Below are 21,789 nucleotides of genomic sequence, written 5' to 3'. Positions count from 1 at the left end.
GGATTAAATTCCATTTGCTACTGATCAGCCCATCTATATCCTCCTGTAATCTAAGACTACCCTCCTCACTATTTACCACCCCACTAATTTTCGTGTCATCCGTGAACTTACTGATCAACCCTCCTACATCCAAATCTAAATCATTTATACATACCATAAACAGCAAGGGAACAACACCGATCCCTGTGGAACCCCACTGGACACAGGCATCGAGTCACAAAAACACCCCTCGACCATCACCCTCTGCTTCCTGCCACTCAGCCAATTCTGGATCCAAGTTGCCAAATTGCCTTGGATCCCATGGGCTCTTACCTTCGTTATCAGTCTCCCATGCGGGACCTTATCAAAAGCCTTGCTGAAGCCCAAGTAGACTACGTCAAGTGCATTGTCCTCATCTACACACCTGGCCACCTCTTTGTAAAATTCAATCAAATTGGTCAGACATGATCTGCCCTTAACAAAACCATGCTGACTGTCCTTGATTAATCCCTGCCTCTCCAAGTGTAGATTAATTCTGTCCCTCAGAATTGCCTCCAATAGTTTCCCACCACTGAGGTTAGACTGACTGGCTTGTAGTTCCCTGGTTTATCCCTTCCTCCCTTCTTGAATAACAGTACCACATTGGATGTCCTCCAGTCCTCTGGAACCTCTCCTGTGGCCAGAGAGGTATTGAAAATTGCCAGTGCCCCTGCTATCTCCTCCCTTGCCTCGCTCAACAGCCTGGGATACATTTCGTCTGGGCCTGGAGATTTATCTACTTTTAAGCCTGCCAGACCACTTAGAACATCCTCCCTTTCTATGCTAATTTATTTAATTATATCTCAGTCCTTCTGCCTGATTTCCATACCCACGTCGTCCCCCTCACTTGTGAACACCGACACAAAGTATTTATTTAGAACCCTACCTACATCTTCTGGCTCCACACACAAATTATCACTATGGTCCTTAATGGGCCCTACTCTTTCCCTAGTTATCCTCTTACTCTTAATGTACTTGTAAAATAACTTTGGATTTTCCTTTATTTTACCTGCCAGTGTTTTTTCATGTCCCCTTTGTGCTCTACTAATTCTCTTTTTAAGTCCCCCCCCACCCCCGCCACACACACACACACACACACACACATTCCGCCCCCCCCCCTCACACATTCTATACTCCTCTAGGGCTTCTGCTGTTTTGAGCCCTTGGTATCTGCCATAAGCCCCCCTTTATCCAATCCTGTATATCCCTTGCCATCCAGGGTTTCTTGGATTTGTTGGTCCCACCTTTTATCTTTACTGGAATATGTTGGCCCTGTACTCTCCCTATTTCCTTCTTGAATGAGTCCCACTGCTCTGATGCAGATTTACCTAAAAGTAGCTGCTCCCAATCCACTCTGGCCAAATCATATCTGATCTTATTAAAATCAGCCTTCCCCCAATTTAGAACTCTGGCCCATCCTTGTCCTTTTCCATAACAACCTTCAATCTAACGGAGTTATGATCACTATCTGCAAAATGTTCCCCCACTGATACCTCTACTACTTGCCCGGCTTCATTCCCTAAAACTAAGTCCAGGACCGCCACCTGTCTTGTAGGACCTTCTACATACTGGCTTAAAAAGCTCTCCTGGATGCATTTTAAGAATTCTGCTTCCTCCACGCCTGTCACACTATGACTAACCCAGTTAATGTTGGGGAAGTTGAAATCCCCCACTATTACTACTCTGTTAGTTTTACACTTCTCTGAAATTTGCCTACATATCTGCTCTTCTATTTCTCTCTGACTGTTTGGGGACCTATAGTACACTCCCAGCAATATGATTGCTCCTTTTTTGCTCTTCAGTTCTACCCATATGGCTTCATTTGAGGAGCCTTCTAAGACGTCATCCCTCCTTACTGCTGTAATTGATTCCTAGATCAATAATGTGATACCCCCTCCTCTTTTACCTCCTTCCCTGTCTTGCCTGAAGAACATTATGTACAGTACAGGCAGTTTTAAAGTTTTTGTTGGATTGACAAATGTGGAAATTTAGAAGTATTCCTGCTCCAGATCAAAATTTCTGGCAGGGGTTCCTAAATAAAGGTAAGTGAACAGATAGGGGAGACGGTGGCATAGTGGTAATGTTGCTGGACTAGTAATCCGGAGAACCAGCCTAATGTTCTGGGGACATAGGTTCAAATCCCAGCTGGTGGAATTTCAATTCAGTTAATAAATCTGGAATACATGAAACTGGAATGCATGAAACTATCTTCGATTTTCGCAAAAACCCATTTGGTTCACTAATGTCCTTTAGGGAAGGAAATCTGCCATCCTTACCTAGCCTGGCCTAAGTGTGACTCCAGACCCACAGCAACATGGTTGACTCTTAACTGCCCTCTGAAATGACCTGGCAAGGGCAGTTAGGGATAGGCAACAAATGCTGATCATGCCACACCCCATGAAAAAAATTAAAAAAAACTTTTGAGATGTGATGCCCCCAACAGTTGAATGGCCTGGCTATTCTCACTTTTGATGAACAATGACCATTTGGATGAGTTAGTAGAGCATGCCTGACAGCATGGGTCTGAACAGCAAAAGTTAATGCCTTCAGGGGAGAAAAAAAATTGGTGAGGGTCAAAAGAGGAAATCAGCAGATGTACATTGTATGTCTGGCAAAATGTGCCCCAAGATCCAGGTTGATGTACTTACTGACTACTGAGGGATCTGAAGCACAAGACTGCTGTAAGGTCAATGTCCAGATTGAAACTGTATCATCAACAGATTGATACTCAAATGTAGCAGTAGGATTGATTATTACATTGTTCGATTCGAGAATTAAACTTGTTACAGAGCACTTCATCTGTCAGATTGTGGAGCGATAACTTGTTTTGTGTTACCAAGGCACTGTGGACTAATCTGTTCACAGAAAATACATTTGGCACTTTAGTGTTAGCGTTTTTCATTCACTTGGAACTTTATCATTATCATTTGTACATGTCTGAACAAATTACAAATACTTTTGACTGATCAGATCTTTACACATGAATGTTAGGAGAGCATTTATCATTGGTGTATAATGTGGCTTTCTCAGGGAACACCTTATAGAGGATAAACCCTGAAACCTTATTGGAAAGGAGGTTTTCAAACTTGAGCAAAGACATGTTTTCAAATTTGTCCTTTGAAGGTTGTCCTATTTTTTCCCCAACATTGCCGTTCTTGGAATGGAGATGTTTGCAGATAGATTAACAATTACCTCGGTGGGGGGTGGTTACTGCCAGCCCTTTGATTGTTGAATGTCCTTAGTGGTTCCCATTAGTCACCTGAATGCTGCATAACCTTTTGTGGAGTAACCTTTTTTTTGTCTTTGTATCAAACATTTACAGAGAGGTACAGTATTGTGAAAGAAAACCAGGATTTGTTTGATGCAATAGCTTTGCAATCAAGAGAAGCTATTTTTAATAAATGGACTTCTGTATTGTGAACAGTAAAATAATCAGATTTAAGGGTTTTTTTTTTAAGCTACCCCCCCCAGTTCCTTTCCCTGGGTTGCTCATTCATGGTAGGGTGCAGTTTTGTGGGTGCTAGTGGCCCTCTAGTACCTTGTAGTTTTCATATGAGCCTTGCCATTGAGTGTGGCAGACTTTTCAACCATGGGAGACTTCACAGTTAATCTAATTTTCAACCAGTATCACACATGCACTTTTTCACTGGGGTCACACTGCAGCGATCATAAGAGGGAAGTCAGGCTGGTTTTATCTCTTGCTCTCTCTAAAACATTACAGCCATTGCTCTCACTAATGTGCAGGACTATCTCTGCTAGCTCAGCACAAACCTGAACCAGGGACTGAACCTGAAACTTAACAGTTATATCTCCAGGTCCGTTTACCTCCTGAGCCATCAGGAAATCCATTTCTCACCCCTGCCATCTCCCCACCTTGTTTCTCCTTTTAACTCTCCTGAAGGGGCTGAAGAAGTTGGGTTATGGCACTGCAAGGACCATCATTTATCTGGGACTTCCCCTAAGTGACTATTCAGCATGTGGGAACCAAAACAATTAAGTGTCAACAGTCTATTTTACAGTGGGTTTCAACCATTGGCAGAGCTAATCCTGACCTCGCCTTGCACTCTCCCTCAAGGACCTAGCACAAGAGTTTTACCAATTCTTCCTCTCAATTGTAGAAGGACTTTGAAGATAGTTGTGTTCCAATTGTTCCCCAGGTGCAAACTTCTCTCTCACACACAATCAAGGCCACTTTAAGAGTGAGATAGATATGATGAGTAAAGTGCCAGTAAGAAAATTATGGTACCAATCAGCAGGGCTAAAGAATAGCTAAAGCTCCATGGAAGGTGATTTGGCCTTTGACTAGTGGTCAAGCTATTTATTGATGATGACTATTTGGAGACCATTAGAGAGAACATTGGTGAGAACAAAGAGAATGTTGTTGTGGAGGAAATTTGGCTTTGATTAAATCAAATTTACAATTTAAAAGTATAATTTTTTTGGGAAAAAAAGTGGTGAGGCTGCATCCATTGTCCAGACATGAAACAATTCTGTCGATAAAATTTTACATAACTTTACTGTTTGCGTAAAATAAAGAAACTCCCATTTAACTGCCTCAGTATTTCAAGTAGGCTTCTTTTAAATATTATTTGAGGTAGTCCATTTTCCGTGTTATATTTTGTTCTGTCCACAGACAGTGTTATGACTCAGTTACACGACAGGTTTCATCAGCAATGCATAACTATAGTACCACTTGGGAGAGGCCAAACCCAAGGCATATCTCATTTTGAAGTGTCAGATCACTTCAACAGAGTGATCGTCCTCTGTGCTGTAACTGCATCAGGTGCAAAGAAAATTTCAGGAAGTTCTGAACCTGATTTTTAACTTAGTATCTTCACCTCTTTTCTAATGTCAAAAATGTAAGCAACGTTTGGATGCTAATATGTGGAGCTCTGCACAGACATGTAAATACACATTCACAGATTTCTGCATGCATGTGAATACGCATTCATAGAAAGTATGGCTCAAGAGTTCTTGACTGTGCTATTAGTAACAATTTATGTTTTCATTTAAATCTCCTTATCTATTCAATGTTAAGCAATTTTTGATGAGCCAAGTCTTAATCATCAGCAGTTCCTGTGACAGTAGAAAAAAAATCTCGGGCTGGCCTGGAATCATGTGGCACTGAGGTATCCTCCAAATACACTGTCAGGAAGGGATATTAATGTATATAATGTTATTGGAAATTATTTTTTAAAAACAGAGATTTAGCCTGTGTGTATTAATTGGATTAAGTCCAGCTAGTCTGGGTGCTTTGATGTATAATAGTTTTGAGGTGTAAACAGTAGGTAGAAAGAACCGTGGGCTTAAATTCAGCAATGTTTCAGAAATTTTTGCAATCATGCCATTATGGGAGCGTTCATAGAGTGTGTAGGTTGTGGTTTAAAACGGCCAGAATAGGAATGTTATATTGTTATTAATGAGTAATGAAAATAGTCTACCTATAAGTTGTAACCTTACCCACCTTGGTAACTCACATAGAAGCTGCTTTCCCAAAAGCAAAGAAAATTGTTTTAAGTTGGGGTGTGGCCCATTTGTGTGTTATACATGTTTCCATCTTAGCATGGCTGTGCAGGTGTCAATATGATAACTGGGCCTTCAGAAGCCTGTGTTACTTGTTTTGTGGTTTGCTTTTTACCCCTTTAGGTCTTTGATGTGAGACTAAATGGACAGCACGTAGTAGTGAAAGATTTGGACATATTTGAAAAAGTGGGACACAGCACAGCACACGATGAACTGGTATCTTTCACTATTAGAAAAGGAAAACTCAGCGTTCAAGGAGAAGTATCTACATTCAATGGGAAACTACTCGTAGAATTTGTCAAGGTAAAGAAACATTTTAATGTTAATTGAACAATTTTTTTTCAGCTAGCTGGAGCAACAGTTTTCCGGTGTCTTGGGCTAACCAATCTTCAAAAAAATTAATATTTAACTCAATACTAATTTGAGGATTGGCGCTGTTGAATTGGCTTTTGTGTATGTGGGCTGCTTAGATATGTATAGTAAAACCTCAAGAGCCACATATAAATCAATGTTTTACTTAATTTCTATTTACCTCAAGTGACTGATGTTCACAGATATTGGTGTTCTGTTTTACAACATAGCATCAATAAGGCAACACTATTAAGAACAGCCCTTTCCAAACCTACAGGCCCAAAATTTCAAACAGGAAAAAGCAGTGATTAGAAATAAGTACAAATGGGCCTGCTTTGCATGGACTTCAAAGAGCATGTTGTCAAAGTCGAGGTAGTATTTGACAAAGTTTTCACTTGGACATTCCTGCTGTATAGGTGCTATTGAGAGTTTGGGATCATGGCATGTTTTTGGGGTAGGGTTGAGGAAGCTTTACTTTGTATCTAACGGCTGTACCTGAGCTAAGATTGCTTGATGCTGACACTGAATTGTGAAGAGTAAAGCTTTCTATTCCCAACCCTCATGTCCTTCATTTTGACAAATACAGTTTTCTGCGACCTACAGAATTGATCTATAGTTCTGGAATTGCTCCATTGCTAGCGAGTGCATTGATAACTTGGTGCCACTGGTGCAGTCCCACCCACTTATTTCAAACTGGCTTTTGTCAGTATTACATTTGTGTCAACCAAAAGAAATGATACCGTTGACTGTGTAGCACTCCCTCAGTACTGCACTGTTATGGGCTCAAGTCCTGGATTGGGGCTTCAAACCACAACCCTCTAACTCAGAGGCAAGACTACTCTCAACTGAGATGAAGCTCGAAAGAGCCCTCTCCACTCTTCTGCTATCTCCCTGTGTCTGTTGAGGGTCCTGGCATATTCTTTGGCACAATTCTATGGGTGCCAGTAGCTGCTTAGTGCTTTCTCCAAGTAGCCACTTTTCATGTTTGAGATCAGACGAAAGTATCAAGACGCCTATTGAATGATTTGGAACAGCAAAGCTGAGGCCAATTCTGCCCTTCCCAAAAGCCAACAAGTTCAGTTTTCAGCAGGTCACAGTCAATCATGATCAGAGTAACCTTGGGAAGTCATGGAACAAGTTTAACCGTCATATTTGCTTTGCTTCCTAGACTAAGAAATTGCCTATTTTTAAGGCTAAATATAAACTGGTTAAAATTGTAAATAATTGACTAGCAACATTTCATGGTCTTGTGATAATGTTGAACTGTTTATTCCTGCAGACTTTGTAACTTATTTATCTTTTCACACTGCTGGAAGTATGCTGAATACATAGTATATTTGTATAATATGAGATAAAGTTCCATTATCACCATAACCGATATAAAATCCATAGCTTTCTTCCCAGAGCTACAAATTGGATATCCTAATGTTTTCACCCTGCCAGATATACGAGGAGACATAAGTGGGCCACAAGAGCCATTACACATTTGAGAGTCGTCACATGGACTGCAGCAGTTCAAGAAGGTGGCTCGCCACCACCACCTCGAGCAATTAGGGATGGGCAATAAATGCTGGCCCAGCCAGCGATGCCCACGCCCCAGGAAAGAATAAAAAAAAGAGCACTAACTATATTGCCAATGTAAAGATAAACCGGCCCATAATGAAGACAACATGTTAAAAGCAACATCAAAAGCTGTAAAAACAGACTATTGTGTAATAAGAATTAAAGAAGTATTTTATTGCACTTCCAAGGGTGAACAATGGCTTGTTTAATAAAATTTTGTCAATAGTAGATGGTAAAGCAGTAACCTATGTTAATAGGTTATATTATTTATATTTTACATTAATCAATTAGTTGACATTCATACTGTCAAATTCTTCAATGCTTTTTCTAAAATAGTCTTTTTTAAAATAAAGTGTATCACTGTGAGCAAGCAAACAGCAAAACAGGTCTTAAAGTTTAATGACAACTCAGGCTTAAAAAAATCTCTATTTCTGCAATGCTTTGTACTATGCTAAATAAGTGGCTAACTTCACTAAAACAAGGAGCTAGTTTCTGAGCTGTTCTTATCTGAGTGGGTCTATTGTGTTTAATACAGTCTTTGTGTGGCATAATCTGAATGTTCTTGCAGATTGTGGAATGTCTTCATAATTTTCTTAAAATAAATTTAATGTGTTCTTCAGCCCAAAGAGTTCTTCTTTATAAAAATAAGTTTTAAACAGCAGTTTCTAACTATATATTTTTTGTTCTCACTGCCTGTGTCCCTGTTCACTTTGTATAGCTGTATGCCTTCACTTGCTGTGAGAAACAGAGTATTGGGCATCAACACCCGTGACTACAGCTCTGCTGTCCTCAATTTTGGCTAGTTTTCTCCCTTTTTTGTTTGTCTCTTGTTTTGCAGGTGATTAGTTCCTGGCTGAGGTACAGTTTATCCATACCGATTGCCTCCTGGTACCTCAACTCATTTTGCCTTTCTTCATGTGTGAATCATAATGTTAATGGGCTATTTGGTTTTGGAGAGAAGCATTAAGTTCAATCCTGCACTAATCCCAATGTCCACATGCAACTGCAGGAGCAGGATCTGGGTGATCCCCTCAAAACCTAGAGGACTGAAGCCAGTTGTGGCAACTCTGTTGCTATCCTACAGGTTATCACCAATGTTAACGCAGAATAGGAATAGTATAATAGGAGCTTCCTTTTCTGAATGGCTCAGCTAAATTTACTGGTGGCCCAAAATAAATCTTGATGGCAAGTTTAACTCTTTTGGGGTAGATAACATATTAGTTTGCGATTCTAATTCAACACTCAGCACTGAAGTTAACTGAGCAAAGCAGAGATTTTGCTTTCAGTGTTCCCAGGCCGTGCTGCAACACAGGTTAGCCTGTGGAGTTATGATAACAAGGGTAAGAAACTTCAGGTGGCATTGCAGATCCTAATATATGGTGCAGCTGTTGATGGTGAAGGAAGAAAAATACAGTTACAAATGAAAGTTTAAATTCTCATTTCACATTGCAGAAACAAACCTTATGCCCCTTCTCAGAAAAATGATGTGTATTGATTGTGCTTTGATTGTTGCCATTATGGTTTGGAATTGAATTAAATAAGAAAACTGAGTATATTATAATTGTGCATGAACAATTATTGAGCCCACCAGAGTTTGGTGAAAACACTGAAATACTAATGTTAATTAACAATTTTGTCTTTGTTGGTTCTACCTTTTTAGGGTTACTATGACAACCCTAAAGTCTGTGCCATATGCATCATAAAGGGAACAGTGGAGGGTAAGTTAAATATTGAAAATAGTCTCAACTGTTTCAGACATTTCTGGTTGCTTTTGTTGATTTTTACCAACATATCTGACATGTTCCTAAATTTTAATGGTTTATTTAGAAAACAATTAGATCCCTTGAGAACAGCATTACTAATTTAGTATAATGTTGCAATTGATTTTGAATGTTTAATATGTGAATTGATCAGTTATTTTGTTGTTTGGCTTGCATGTGTTTTACCTGGATTACACTGTTAGATGCATAAAATAAATCTTTTGCATTGGAAAGAAAGTGAAGTACAAAGTATCTTAAAGGATTTGTGGATGGCATATTTGTGCTTTAATAAGGCAGTGGGGATAAAGAAAAATTCAGTTTGGAAGCTATTTTCAGGGAGCTTTCCTTCGCTTAAATTAAATCTCAGTTCAATTAACAAAGCTATGGAGAAAGGGCTGAAGGAAGATTGTATTACTTGTGTTGCTTCAATTCTTCAGTAAGTCTTGATATCAGCACTTGTCACTTAAACAAAAAATATAAAAAATCAACAGGGGTAAGGATACTAAAGGTGAAAAAAGATGTTGCATTATTTTTAACTGATGGTGACACTCAAGTGTATGTTATAAGTGCAGGCGAATTTCCAAAGAAGTCTTTTGTACAAAAATGTAAGGGGTTTCATGCTGGGGAATTAACATTTTTCCACAAAGTTTCCCTTAGCTACGGAATGTAGGCTACTGAATGGATGATGTAGGAGGTAAAGTTCTCTCTATTTTTGTCCCAGCATTTTGCCTCAACTCCTAACCATGGTTCTATATGTGTCCTTCCTTGAGCCCCTCAGGCGTCCAATGGGAGGTGGGGGGGAATGGGAATTTGCATCATACGCTCCATTAGCAATTGCCTGTATGCCTTTGATTTTGTGTTTTCCTGGCAATTTTCTTTCCTCCTAGGCCTCCTATACTCTTGCTGTAGTACCCTTCTACAGATGCTAGCAGCCCTCTGCCAACTTGCCCAAAAGGGCACTCCTCTTATAATCGGTGCATGTCAACATCCTATTTGATTGTGGGCTGGGTTGGTGGGCTGTGAAATTTCAAATTTCTGACCTTTACCCAATATCTATAGATTGTTCATTCTTTGAAATGAAGAGGAAATTATTATTTGTTATGATAGTGAAACAAAAATGAAAAGAGCACATTTATGGGCTAAATTTTGTGGGGGAAAAGGGGCAGTCCAAACCTGCAGGCAGAAATGCACTAGTCTATTATTACTCCAGTGCTATAAATCTGCCCACAGTGTAATAGGGCAAATGAAAACCTTGGAGTATTTCAGAACTGCTTCTACGCCAAACAGCTCGGTGATATAAATATAACGTAAGTTTGCCGAATGGTTTCAAACTGTATACTTTACAAATTTAGTGGAAACCTTTGTCTTCAGCTAGATTTTTAAATATTCACACTTTCAGAATCAGTTGAGTGCCCCTGTATATTCATTCAGCATAGTTCCCATTGCCTGATTACGAGTAGTTTCAGATGCTGCAGACTTTTGGTAGAAGAAGTCACTTGGAATTTGAAGAATGATGTGTTGTGGCAAGCTGCCGGGTACAAAGAGAGAGATAACTAATGGCTACCAAAACCAGTGATGACTTAGACTATCGAGTTCATTTTTGTATCCAAAATTATGCATTAGCTAAGGATGATGGAATAAATGCTTTAATTTAAGAGGTAAAAATGGGTATCGTAGTGATCTTTTTTAACCTTCCTACAGCATCTTCTAACTCTATACATTAAAACATACACAAACAATTAATAAAATGAAGAGGAGGAAGTTTTGTATCTGATCAGGGTCATTGTACTAATTAACAATGAATATAGGTGCAACTGAAGGATATTTTTTGAATTCTGTCATTAATTTTCTGGACAACTAACAATTTTAATTGAATTCAAATTTAGAATGATGCAGAAATAATTATCATTTTACTTTCCCCCTCTGAAGGTATTGACTACAACATCCACACAGGAGTAGTCAGAATTTATCCTGAGAAGGGCTCATTGGATTAGGGGCACTGGCGTTTTTTATTTCCCTTTTCCCTCTGCTTCCTAACCAGGATATTGAGGCCAGTTACTGATCCAATACACTTAGATCAAACCATGTATCTTTCTGGTTCATCCAGACATTGAATAAAGTTGTTGATCTGAATAATCTGAACCCTATGATACAATTTCTGCAATGGATCTCTGATAGGCCTTATGGGAACATAGGTCTTGGGAGCAGAAGTAGGTCATTCAGCCCTTCGAGCCTGCTCCGCCATTTGATAAGATCATGGCTGGTCTGGTTGTAGTCTCAACTCCACTGTCTGCCCCCCATAACTCTTGACTCCCTTGTCTATCAAAGATCTATCAAACTCAAGTGTTGAATAAATTCAATGACCCAGTCTCCACTGCTTTCCAGGGAAGAGAACTCCATTGACTAATAACTGTCTTGAGAAAAAAAAAACCTCCTCGTCTTTGTCTAAAGGGAGAACTCTTATTCTTAAACTGTGTCCCCTAGTTCTAGTCTCCCCAACAAGAGGAAACATTCTCCTGTCTGCCCTATTAAGTCCCCTCAGGATTTTATGTTTCAATAAGATCATCTCTCATTTTTCTGAACTCTGACTGATCGACATTATTAATGCCCAATCATCCAAGCTTAGAATATTACTCTATATTTGAAGTGACTTCTCTCTCTTTCAGTTCTATAAAGGCTGAAAGAAAAGCAGTGCCCTAGTTGCTGGCCTGGCTGAGATCTGCTAATTTGGCACAGACCAGAAATAGAAGCTGCACTTTTTATGGCTTAGTTCTACACTAGGAATGTGCTTAACAACTGAGCCATGAATGAGCTTGCAAATCATTTTCTTAACTGCCCTTGCTGTAATTTTTGTAACATGTTCTGAGTTTGTGACCCAATTTTCATTTGGATAAAGCATGAAAAAGAGTTGTGGTGCAGGAAAACAATTACAGATTGTTAAATCTTGAAAGTGCTATGTTCAAACTTACTTATAGAATTAAACTGGTCAACATAATAAATCTGGGATTCCTTGAAATAAAGTAGCTTTTTACAGGCAGACTCAGGAAGTGAAGGCATGGCCTGGGTTTTAAAAAGAAGCTCTTGCTTATAATGGGCTGTAATTATTTCTTGTTGCAGTAAGTTGTCTGATAATAATTACCCTGATCACTGCCTGCAGTTCAATGACATTTTGCTATGCTGACCTCAAATGATGAGCCCATTAAGACCGTTACTCAATAATTAAGTAACAGATGTTCATTAAGCCCTAGCAGTCATACTTGGGTAAGCCAGCGATTTGTTTTCTCTCCCCTTTTGCTCTCACTGAACTATACTTGCTATTTTGATAGCGTTTTTAAAAAAATAACTTTTTTAAACTTACTTTCACTGAATATACAAAGCTGAGTTGCCCAAGTATATTGTGAGCTATGTATGAGTTTAACTTTTTAACATTTTGAAAAGGGGGTCAAGGAATGGAGGAGTGGTGAAGTTTCCTACGTTCAGATGTGGTTAGGGGACAGGTTCTATCAGTCACTGACACTTCAACCTACTTACCAGTACTGGCAGATTAATATCTGTAGGATAAGTATCTCATTGTGGGGTAAACAACAAATCCATCTTGTCCCTGTGTGAATTGCCTCTTGTTGAACTACGAAGTAACTCCAGTCATGGAACTCCATTATGCTTGTCCATAACGGAAACCTGCTGAGTAAATGAAAATGGGCATTTTAAAATAAATTAAAATCCCAGTAGTCAAGTGGTTCCCTGATTCTGAGATCACAAAGATTTAGAAAAGTTGTACCAGGTTGCCACAATACAAGCCAGCAATTACTTCTAGCCTAATACATGTTCCGGTGAACTTATTCTGTGCTATGCATTCATTCTCCCTTAATCAAACCCAGTGATGTAGAGTTTTGAATGTTTCGTTTTTTACATCATTTGTAAACTGCCCTAAACTGTCAGACTGCCTTTAAATTAATCGTTCAAACTTTCTAAATAGAAATTCTTTTTTAGGAAAAGCTTGGTTCCTGTATACTTGTTTGTGCAATTTATTTTACAGCCAAACTCTTCTCATCGTATCTGCACCAGCCAACAAAGAACCATCTAGCCTAATTCCACTTCCCAAATCTTGGTCTGTACCTTAGTAGGTTGCAACACTTCAAGTGCATATTCAAATACTCTTTAAATGTTATGAGGGTTTCTGCCTCTACCACACTTAGGCAGTGAGTTCTAGATCCTTACCACTTCCTTGAATCCCCTCTAAACCCTCTGGCCACTTACCCTAAATCCAAGTACCAAATTTCACAGTGAACCACATCTTGAGGAATTATAGGCTCTACAGCTTATTTCCTTTTGTAGGCTTGTACCTGAGACAAGTTTATAAGCCATTGGATAAAATCAGTTATCAGCTCTGTCGGAACATACTGTAATGAGGCTGTGCTAGCGCAGAAAGGACCAACAACTTTAAACTATTTCCAGTTGTGCAGTGGAGAGTGCAGCTTGTGTTACTATTTATTTATTTAATTATTTTTTTCTACATATTGGGCTTCTTAGCAAAATTGAGGCCCATTGTATAAAAGGGGCAGTGGAATCATGGATACAAAATTAGCTAAGGGATAGCAAACAGTTGTGGTGAATGGTTGACAAGTGTCATTAATCCTAGTAAATTTCTGTTTCCTGGCAAACACTGACACATTGGCAAAGGTGAATATTTGTAAATAGATTTTATCCTTACAGTACTGTTATAATTGAAAGAAATTCGATGCTTCCTATAACTTTCAATTAAACACGTCCTACAGAATGTAAAACTTACTTTTCTAGATAGCTTCATATAATATCCACATGTTACCAAATACTGGATAAGTCAGTATCTCATTCAGGATTTAGTAAGAAACTGCTGTTTATACTTACGTATGTCATGAAGCTATTAATGTATATAATACTTTGGAAAATGTTTTTCTTTTAAAATAGAGGTTTAGTCTGCCGGTGTGTCTTAAATGGAGTAAAGCCAGCTAGCCTGGGTGCTCTGATGGTACTAGTTTTGATATGTAAGGGAGCTTGCATTTGCATTTTTTTTTGAATAGAGTATTGAAGAAGTGGGGTGAAAACCTGACGCCTATCTAGCAGATACCAAGCCTAGTGTTTATATTACTAATAAAATTGGTGCTATGAAAGGGGCTTCATTGTTAAAAGCTGGAGCTCAAAGCGGTTGTTGATACAATGAGAATTAACATTCAATGGGGCTGGTAGGCATAACTTCAGTTTTCGGGTGTGCAGAGCAGGGGCAATGTGAGACCAAAAGGCAGCTGCAAGCCTCCAACTGGCTCCACAGTGAAAAGAACCTCATTCTGAATTTGTACGGTGAAAATACTTTGCCTGGTGTTCAGTAAAGTCTATGGGTTGTTGTTGCCTTAATGGAGATTAGTTTGGGAATTTGTTAAAAGTTATGATGGTAGTAATTTGTAGCCATGTGTATATATTTTAACCTGTGTAAATTAATAAAATGTTTCAATTAATTTAATGTAAAGCCTTGAGAACTGGTGGCCTGATTCCTGAATTTAGAGTCACATCTCAAACATAACACTTAAAGTTATAGGTTATGACAGTTGTTTAAAGTTTCCCTCTGGGATTTTTAAATAACTCTGCTTCACCAATTCATCGGTCATAACAATGCAGTCAATAGTAACTCAAAATAAAGGCAATTTTGATTGCCGCAGCCAAAGTTGCAAATTTGTGACACAAAGTCACACTCACTCAAAACTGTTACTTCTCATTTATCCATAGTCTGTTCAACACTTAAGGGTTTAACCATGAAAATCATCTTGATGCAAAGGTTGTAATGTTTGTTTGTTTTTTGAAACATCTTTTTGTTAGCTCTAAACTTTAATACATTATGTTTCAAGGGGGTTGGAGTCTAAAAGTAGGGAAGTCTTGATACAACTGAATTGGTGTCACCACATCTACAGTAAAATGTGTACAGATTTAGTCAGTTTACTTAAGGAGGGTCATAGTGGCCTTGGAAGCAGTTCAGAGGTTAACTAGGCTAATTCCTGGGATGAAGAGTTTGTCTTATGAGGAAAGATTCAACAGATTGGGCCTATACTCATTGGAGTTGAGAAGAATTAGCAGAAGAGAAGCGGAAACATATAAGATTTTGAGGGGGTTTGACAGGATTCTGAGGGGGGTTTGACAGGATAGATGCTGAGAGGATGTTTCCGCTCATGGGGGAATCTAGAAATAGGGGACACAGTTTCCATAAAAGGGTCTCTCATTTAAGATGGAGATGAGGAGAAATTTCTTCTCTCAAAGGGTTGTTACTCTATGGAATTCTCTTCCCCAGCAAACAGTGGAAGCTGGATCATTGAGTATATTCAAGACTGAGTTAGACAGATTTTTGATCAACAAGGTTTATGGGGGGCAGGCGGGAAAGTGGAGTTAAGGCCACAATTGGATCAGCCATGATCTATTGAATGGTGGAACAGGCTTAAGGTGCAAAATGGCCTACTCCTCCGCCTGGGATACCCAGTGTAAAATCTTCAACACAACATTCTTCAGACCCTTTCAACCTGAAATAAAGTTGTTGCAGGTCATCTCTTTTCTGTCCTCTTCCATTTGTTGGCTGTGATGTCCAGAGACCTGGCTAATATATTTGCTCGCCATTAAAGTATGTAAAGTGTTGTTCAAAGTACACTTTTAAATTTTTCTTCCTTTTGTTCAGGTTAGATATTTACATTCCCCTTTGCTATTGAAATGTCGAATTGACAACTAGGGAGAGCTGCTTTTCGATATTGAGCTAGTAAGGGGGAGAAGGAATGGCTGGGCTGAACTTGACTACCGAATAGTACCTCCTGTTGGGTTGGTCATCAATAGAAACCAAGTCTATGGACTCTTCTGTCTTGCCCTTCCTAATAATGACAAAATTATTGTCCTGGAAGGGTGGAAATGTGTAAATAAGAAATGTGCAAATCTAATTTGAGGTTGTCGCCCTCATCTTCAAATTGCCTTTCAATTTTTAACAATAGTTAACTTTTACTTAATTATAGATGTTCCCAAACTCCTGCCTCATCCTGGTCTGGAAAAAAAGGAAGAAGAGGAAGAAGAGGAAGATTATGAAGAGGGTAATGAGAAGAAGACGTTAAGCAAAAAGAAGGTGAAGTCGGGACCTCGAACTCCAGACCCATACGCCTCAGACAACAGCAGCCTAATGTTTCCCATTTTAGTTGCCTTTGGGGTCTTCATTCCCACTTTGTTTTGTCTCTGTCGATTATGAGGGATACACTTCGCATGTACCGTGGTGCTTGTGGGTGAGGAGCTTTGTCACAGCGTGAGGGCAGTCTGTTTAAAGCAGTTTGTTTCTGTTCCCTCTGTTTTCAGAAACGAGGAGGGAAAGGAAGAGAAACGGTTTGTATCGACGTTTGAAGGCTTGAATTGCAATAAGTTTTTTTTTGTTCATAGATATTTGTTCCCTTTTTTTTTGAAAACTCCTGCAATAATTCTCAAGTATAAAATTGAAAGCCCCAAATAGCTGAATGCCTGAAGCCAGTAGCTGGAACAAAACTGTTTCTGTTGCCTTTTAGCTACGATTAAGGTATGATTTAAAGGACTTGTAGGTTAGACTGGGGAAAAAATGTACCAACTGTCTGAACGTAAAGTCTATATGTATATGAACTATTTACCATTAGCAGTTTAAGGAAACCCACAAGTCCACTGGTAAAACTTGAATGGAGAATTTTAAATGAAATAGGTACTATAGGCAAATTAATGGCGATTGACCCATATGTATTTTTGTTTTGAATCGTTCCATCCCCTCCTTTGCTGTACCATGTCTATCTGCACTTGGGCATTGGCATGAAGGATTTTTTTCTTGAATAATGAACTGTCAGTGTATTAAAGCAATCGGATTTAACTGGTATCTCAGCTGCTTAGAGAATGGGATGCGTACAAGGTTTTGAAAGTTTGTGAAAAAGACAATGTTCATTTCACAAGCATCTTGTGGTTTCACCCGGTGGTTTGGTACAGTGTTCAAAGATAATTCCACAATGATTTAAAGGAATGGTGCCCCTTTTGTTGACCTACTTTACTGGACTATAATAACAAATTCTCTTAATTTCACAAATAAAAACAGAATATATAGCAATTTTGTCAGCACCTGAAAAAAACAAAATGTTTTAGACTTGGGTACTTAGTCAGAACTGAAACATTAATCCATATTCTTTCTTAAGTATTGATAGGCCTGCTGTGTATTTCCGGTATCCCCTGTTTTTATTCCAGATTTTCAGCATTTACAGTTCTTAAATTCTTCCTCATATTTTATTTCCATTCTCGGGTTTTCGAAATGGATTGTATGATAAGAACAGTAAAATTTGAAATTCCAAAACTCTCATTAATTCATACAAAAACAAAATACTACAGATGCTGGAAACCTGAGGCACAAGCAGAAACAACTCGAAATACACAGACGTCGGCCAGCATCTCCTCCCTCTCTCTCTCTCTCGCTCTCTCTCTCTTTCTCTCAAAACGGCATTTAATGTTTTCTGCTGACTTACTTAATAGATCTTTAACAAGGCCCATGTGAGTGATCATGTACCAGTTATGATTACACAGCTGTTCTCTGGCAGTGTTTTCCTAAACCTTTCAGGAGTGGCACATGTAGTCTGCTGCCAGCCGTATTGAAAAATTTGAGTCACTTACTTGAAAAAATATGTACACCCAAAAAAAAAATTGTTGATTTGATATCTGTATCTGGTTTTCGTCCAGGTCCATTAATGGTGACTGCATAGTAGCAGTGAAGCCTAGTGTCACACCAGAAGTGCACAGAACCATAGAGTGGGTTTATTCTTACTCCACTCAGTATCTAATATGAGTTGTGCCAACTGGGGGTTGTGCTGAGTGGAAATTGCAATGTCTCCGTAAAAAGGAGAACCAGAGGGAAGAGTTGAGCTGGATGATTCTTGGCAACTGACTACGGTGGGTGGTGTTTGTGCTTTTGAAGGGAATTTTACCTGTGCTCTTGGCAACAGAGATACCAAGGCCAAACAGACCCGAAAATGGGAGATCATCTCCAAGTTGTTTTATAATTGTATCTTCCTGCTCCCCCCCCCAACCCCCCACCCCTCCAGGGGGTATGGCTGGTATTCCTAGCCTCTTTACCACTGAGGCCTACTTCCATTTTATTAGAATGGGTTTTTGCATTGGCTCATTATAAGGACAGGGTACTTTGCTGCCAAATCAGGCTTTGACACCCACACAAAGTAGTGGCCTCAGATTTTAGTCACTTCAGATTTCCAACAAATTGTAAATTATGTAAAATGCTGCCTGAGCTGAAATTTGGAGCCTGTAACCAACATGAACAACTTAAGAGGGGAGAGTTTGGGGTTTTTAGATCTTTCAAAAGTTTAGATTACACGTCAGGTGAAGCAACAAAGAAGGGATATTGCAGATGTTTGGCATTTCAGTTTTAAAACTAGGTCCTGTGGTACCTACAGAACAGCATCTGAGCACTCCCCCAAAAAAATCATTGATTGTGAAGTGTTTCAAGTCAGTTTTATATAAATGCTCATTTTTTTAATATAAAAGATTCCCACAAACAGAAGATGCTTTGCTTTTTGAAAAGAATTCAGAAGAAATTCTTTTGAAGTGGTGGGGTGGGGGGGGAAGAATGCAATTCCTGAAAGAAAAACAATCACTAATCCACATGTGGTATATGATGAAAGGAGAAACCTTGTAGCAGTTTTAATGATGGTTTATGATATGGAAAAAAATTACTATTTTTTTCCCTAAATTATTTCAAGTATCATGCATAGCTTGAACCTGTGTGTTTGCAAGGATGCTTTGTCTATTTCTTTTCCATGTAGAAAGAGAGAGAACGGGGGTTGGTGAGGGTGGGGGGAGGGAGTAGAGGAAAAAAAGTGCTTGAAGCTTAGAGTTGCTTTTCCCAAAGAGAAAACAGCTGTTTAACTTTGGGGTTCAATAAATTAGATTTGTTTTTTTGTTAACCTAAATCCTAAAAGGTGTAGGTAGGATCTGTGCTTAAGGTGTGTATAAACAATTTTTTTTTTTTTGTAGCTTGGCTTTTATTTGGAGCTCTCAGGAACTTGGGTTGAGGGTATGTTTGTATTAATTTGCACTCTCTGGTGGTTTTAATCAGCAGTTTATAACGAGAAGGGGGAAGATAAAAGATATTTTTATGTCATATGTATCCAGATGCGTGAAAGGCTACATTATAGGCCCTGGATAACAGTACATGTAACGTACTTAACCTGTCAAAGCAGGGTTTTCTGCCTTTGTTCAGAAATATTTGTGTGCTGTGCACCAACTACAGTGTGCTTTAATTTCTTTCTGGAATTTTCCTTCCTTTTTAGTTTTTTTTTGATGAAATGTGTTTGTGCCAATGCAGCGGTGACCATATTGCCAACTTCACCAGATGAACTCACCTATTAACATAACCTACAGCGGTGGGACAGACTATCCCAGGGAACAAAGCTTGCCAGTAGAATTGGGTGAACTGCCACTTTCATTCAACCACCTCCCCCCCCAAACCCCCCAAGAGGCGTGACTTCAATTAGCCAAGATCAATATTACATAGTTTTTAAATGTTTAATTTGAATAGGTTAGTTATTAAACCTATTTTTAAAAAATATTGGTGTGATTAGTAATTTAACATCACAAAAATTGATGATGAGAAGATATTGAGGTTTTAATAGTAAGTGAACCTTTAGAATTTACTTTACCTTATTCCTAACGGTAGCTCTTAGTTACACAAAAAGCTTAGAAAATTGTCCTTCTTTGCAAATTTTTCTTTCAAAAACTTCATCTTTTTTTCCAATGCTGAATTCAGCTTCACCTTCATCAGAGTTCACCTTCACTTTGTGACTAGTTCTGATTGGGAAGGGGTGGGTGGTCATCCTGAAGTTGGAAGTCTCCCAGACCTACTGGTAAGCCTCATTTCTGTAAGAACAATCATGGAACTCTGAAATCCATAAACTTGTGCATAGTGTGGTGTCTGCGAATGGTTTATGCAATTATTGCTCAGAAAACACATTGTATTGAGCCCACCTGCTTAGAGCAACTGTTATCGAATGTCTGGAAATCTCCACGTTCACCAAATAGCAACAAATTCTGCTCTGTTGCCATTACTTTTTCTGCAGTTTGGAAATAAAACTTCATTGAAAGCTGTTTCATTACCCACCCCCTTTGTGATATGCCTTCTATAGGGAATTAAGTACTTATTTTGGTGATTCATAACATTTAACATCCACTAATAGCTGTTGATTTTGCAGGTTATCTCCTCTGGGTAAATTGGACAAAAGGACAATTTGGTTCTTTTCATGAACTTGGACCCAAATAAATCAGGGTGAAGTCAGCTGTCTTTTCTAGGTTAACAATTACAGTGTAACCAGAAACCTTTGGAGTTGATCAAGGAATAAATGAAACTGATTGAAGTAAGAAATGCATGCAAACAGTCTTCGAGAAATGGAATGGTTAGCATCTCAACACGTAGAATTCCAGGAGCTGTATGTACTTGTCACAGATGCAGAATATACGGTCTGTGTCAATGCTCCCTGCATCATACAGCTATGAGCGTTGGAGCTGAACACAGTGGCAAACCAACATTGAGATTTCGAGGCTTTAACACTGTTTTTGGAATTGATTTTTCAGCGGCAATTATCAGGTTTAATGCTAAAATCAGACATAGGAACAAGGGTAGGCAATTCAGCCCCTCGGACAAATCGATTTGATTTGACTGATCTGCACCTCGCTCTATTTAACTACCTTTGCCCTGTCCCTTGATGCCTTTACCTAACGATAGCCTATTTATCTCGATCTTGAAAGCCCAAATTGGCCTAGCATTCACAGTCTTTTGAGGGAGAGAATTCCAGATTTCCACTAACCTTTATGTTAAAAAGTGCTTCCAAATTTTGAGAATGTTTAGCTGTGTGGGATAATGGTTTAATCTGTAGGAATGTATTACTTATATATTCGACATGTATTTCAGTCGATTGGCAACTTTGGAAAGTATTATCTTTTATGGCTTAAAACCAATCAGACTTGGATTGAAATCTTACTGATCTTTAGTACAGTCTGATGCAACGTTAGATCGCCTCCTGCTCTTACCCCAGTTCTAATGTGGTGTCCTGTTGCCAAAAAGGTGTCTGAATTTGAAAGATCTGCCTGTTATATATGAAAAGGGGTGCCAACAAAGCATGTTCATAATTAAGTTTGCAAAACAAAAAGCTTTCTACTCCGGTATATGTTGAGCAGTGTTTTCTGCCTGCTCTTTGCCAAGGGTGCTGGATGATTCATACAGATGGACAGCTCCACTGGTGTTTGCAGTTCCCTGCTGCCTGCCTCAAGTGGCTGAAGTTTTGACACAATCTTTAACATTGGCTGTGACGTCTTATCCTCAAAGTGCCTGTTGACAATCAAAGTTACAGAACTTTATGGCAGGGGTTGCAGGATAACCAGCAGGAGTGAGAATTGTGGTTGACTTTTTCTGCCCTGTCCTCTGTGGCTCAGGCATGCTCCCGCCATTTACAGCACTGGAATCAAATCTGACACGTGGCTCTGTAATGCAACATGTGGATTTATTCACTGAACC

General features: G+C 39.0%; 1 protein-coding gene across 2 annotated transcripts in view; it reads left to right on the top strand.

Annotated features, from left to right (window-relative positions):
* The window catches only part of mlec (malectin), a 46,037-nt gene extending 25,671 nt beyond the window's left edge, over nucleotides 1-20,366 (top strand). For both annotated transcript variants that reach the window (XM_078553983.1, XM_078553984.1), the window contains 3 exons: nucleotides 5,665-5,844; nucleotides 9,116-9,173; nucleotides 16,235-20,366. In XM_078553983.1, coding sequence (XP_078410109.1) covers nucleotides 5,665-5,844; nucleotides 9,116-9,173; nucleotides 16,235-16,461 — 465 coding nt within the window. In that variant the 3' untranslated portion in view covers nucleotides 16,462-20,366. The remainder of the gene's footprint in view (nucleotides 1-5,664; nucleotides 5,845-9,115; nucleotides 9,174-16,234) is intronic.
* Nucleotides 20,367-21,789: the final 1,423 nt, after the last annotated feature.

This window comes from Cetorhinus maximus, chromosome 12 (assembly GCF_964194155.1).
Source record: "Cetorhinus maximus chromosome 12, sCetMax3.hap1.1, whole genome shotgun sequence".
Lineage (NCBI taxonomy): Eukaryota > Metazoa > Chordata > Chondrichthyes > Lamniformes > Cetorhinidae > Cetorhinus > Cetorhinus maximus.
This window is presented reverse-complemented; position numbering and strand designations above follow the sequence as displayed.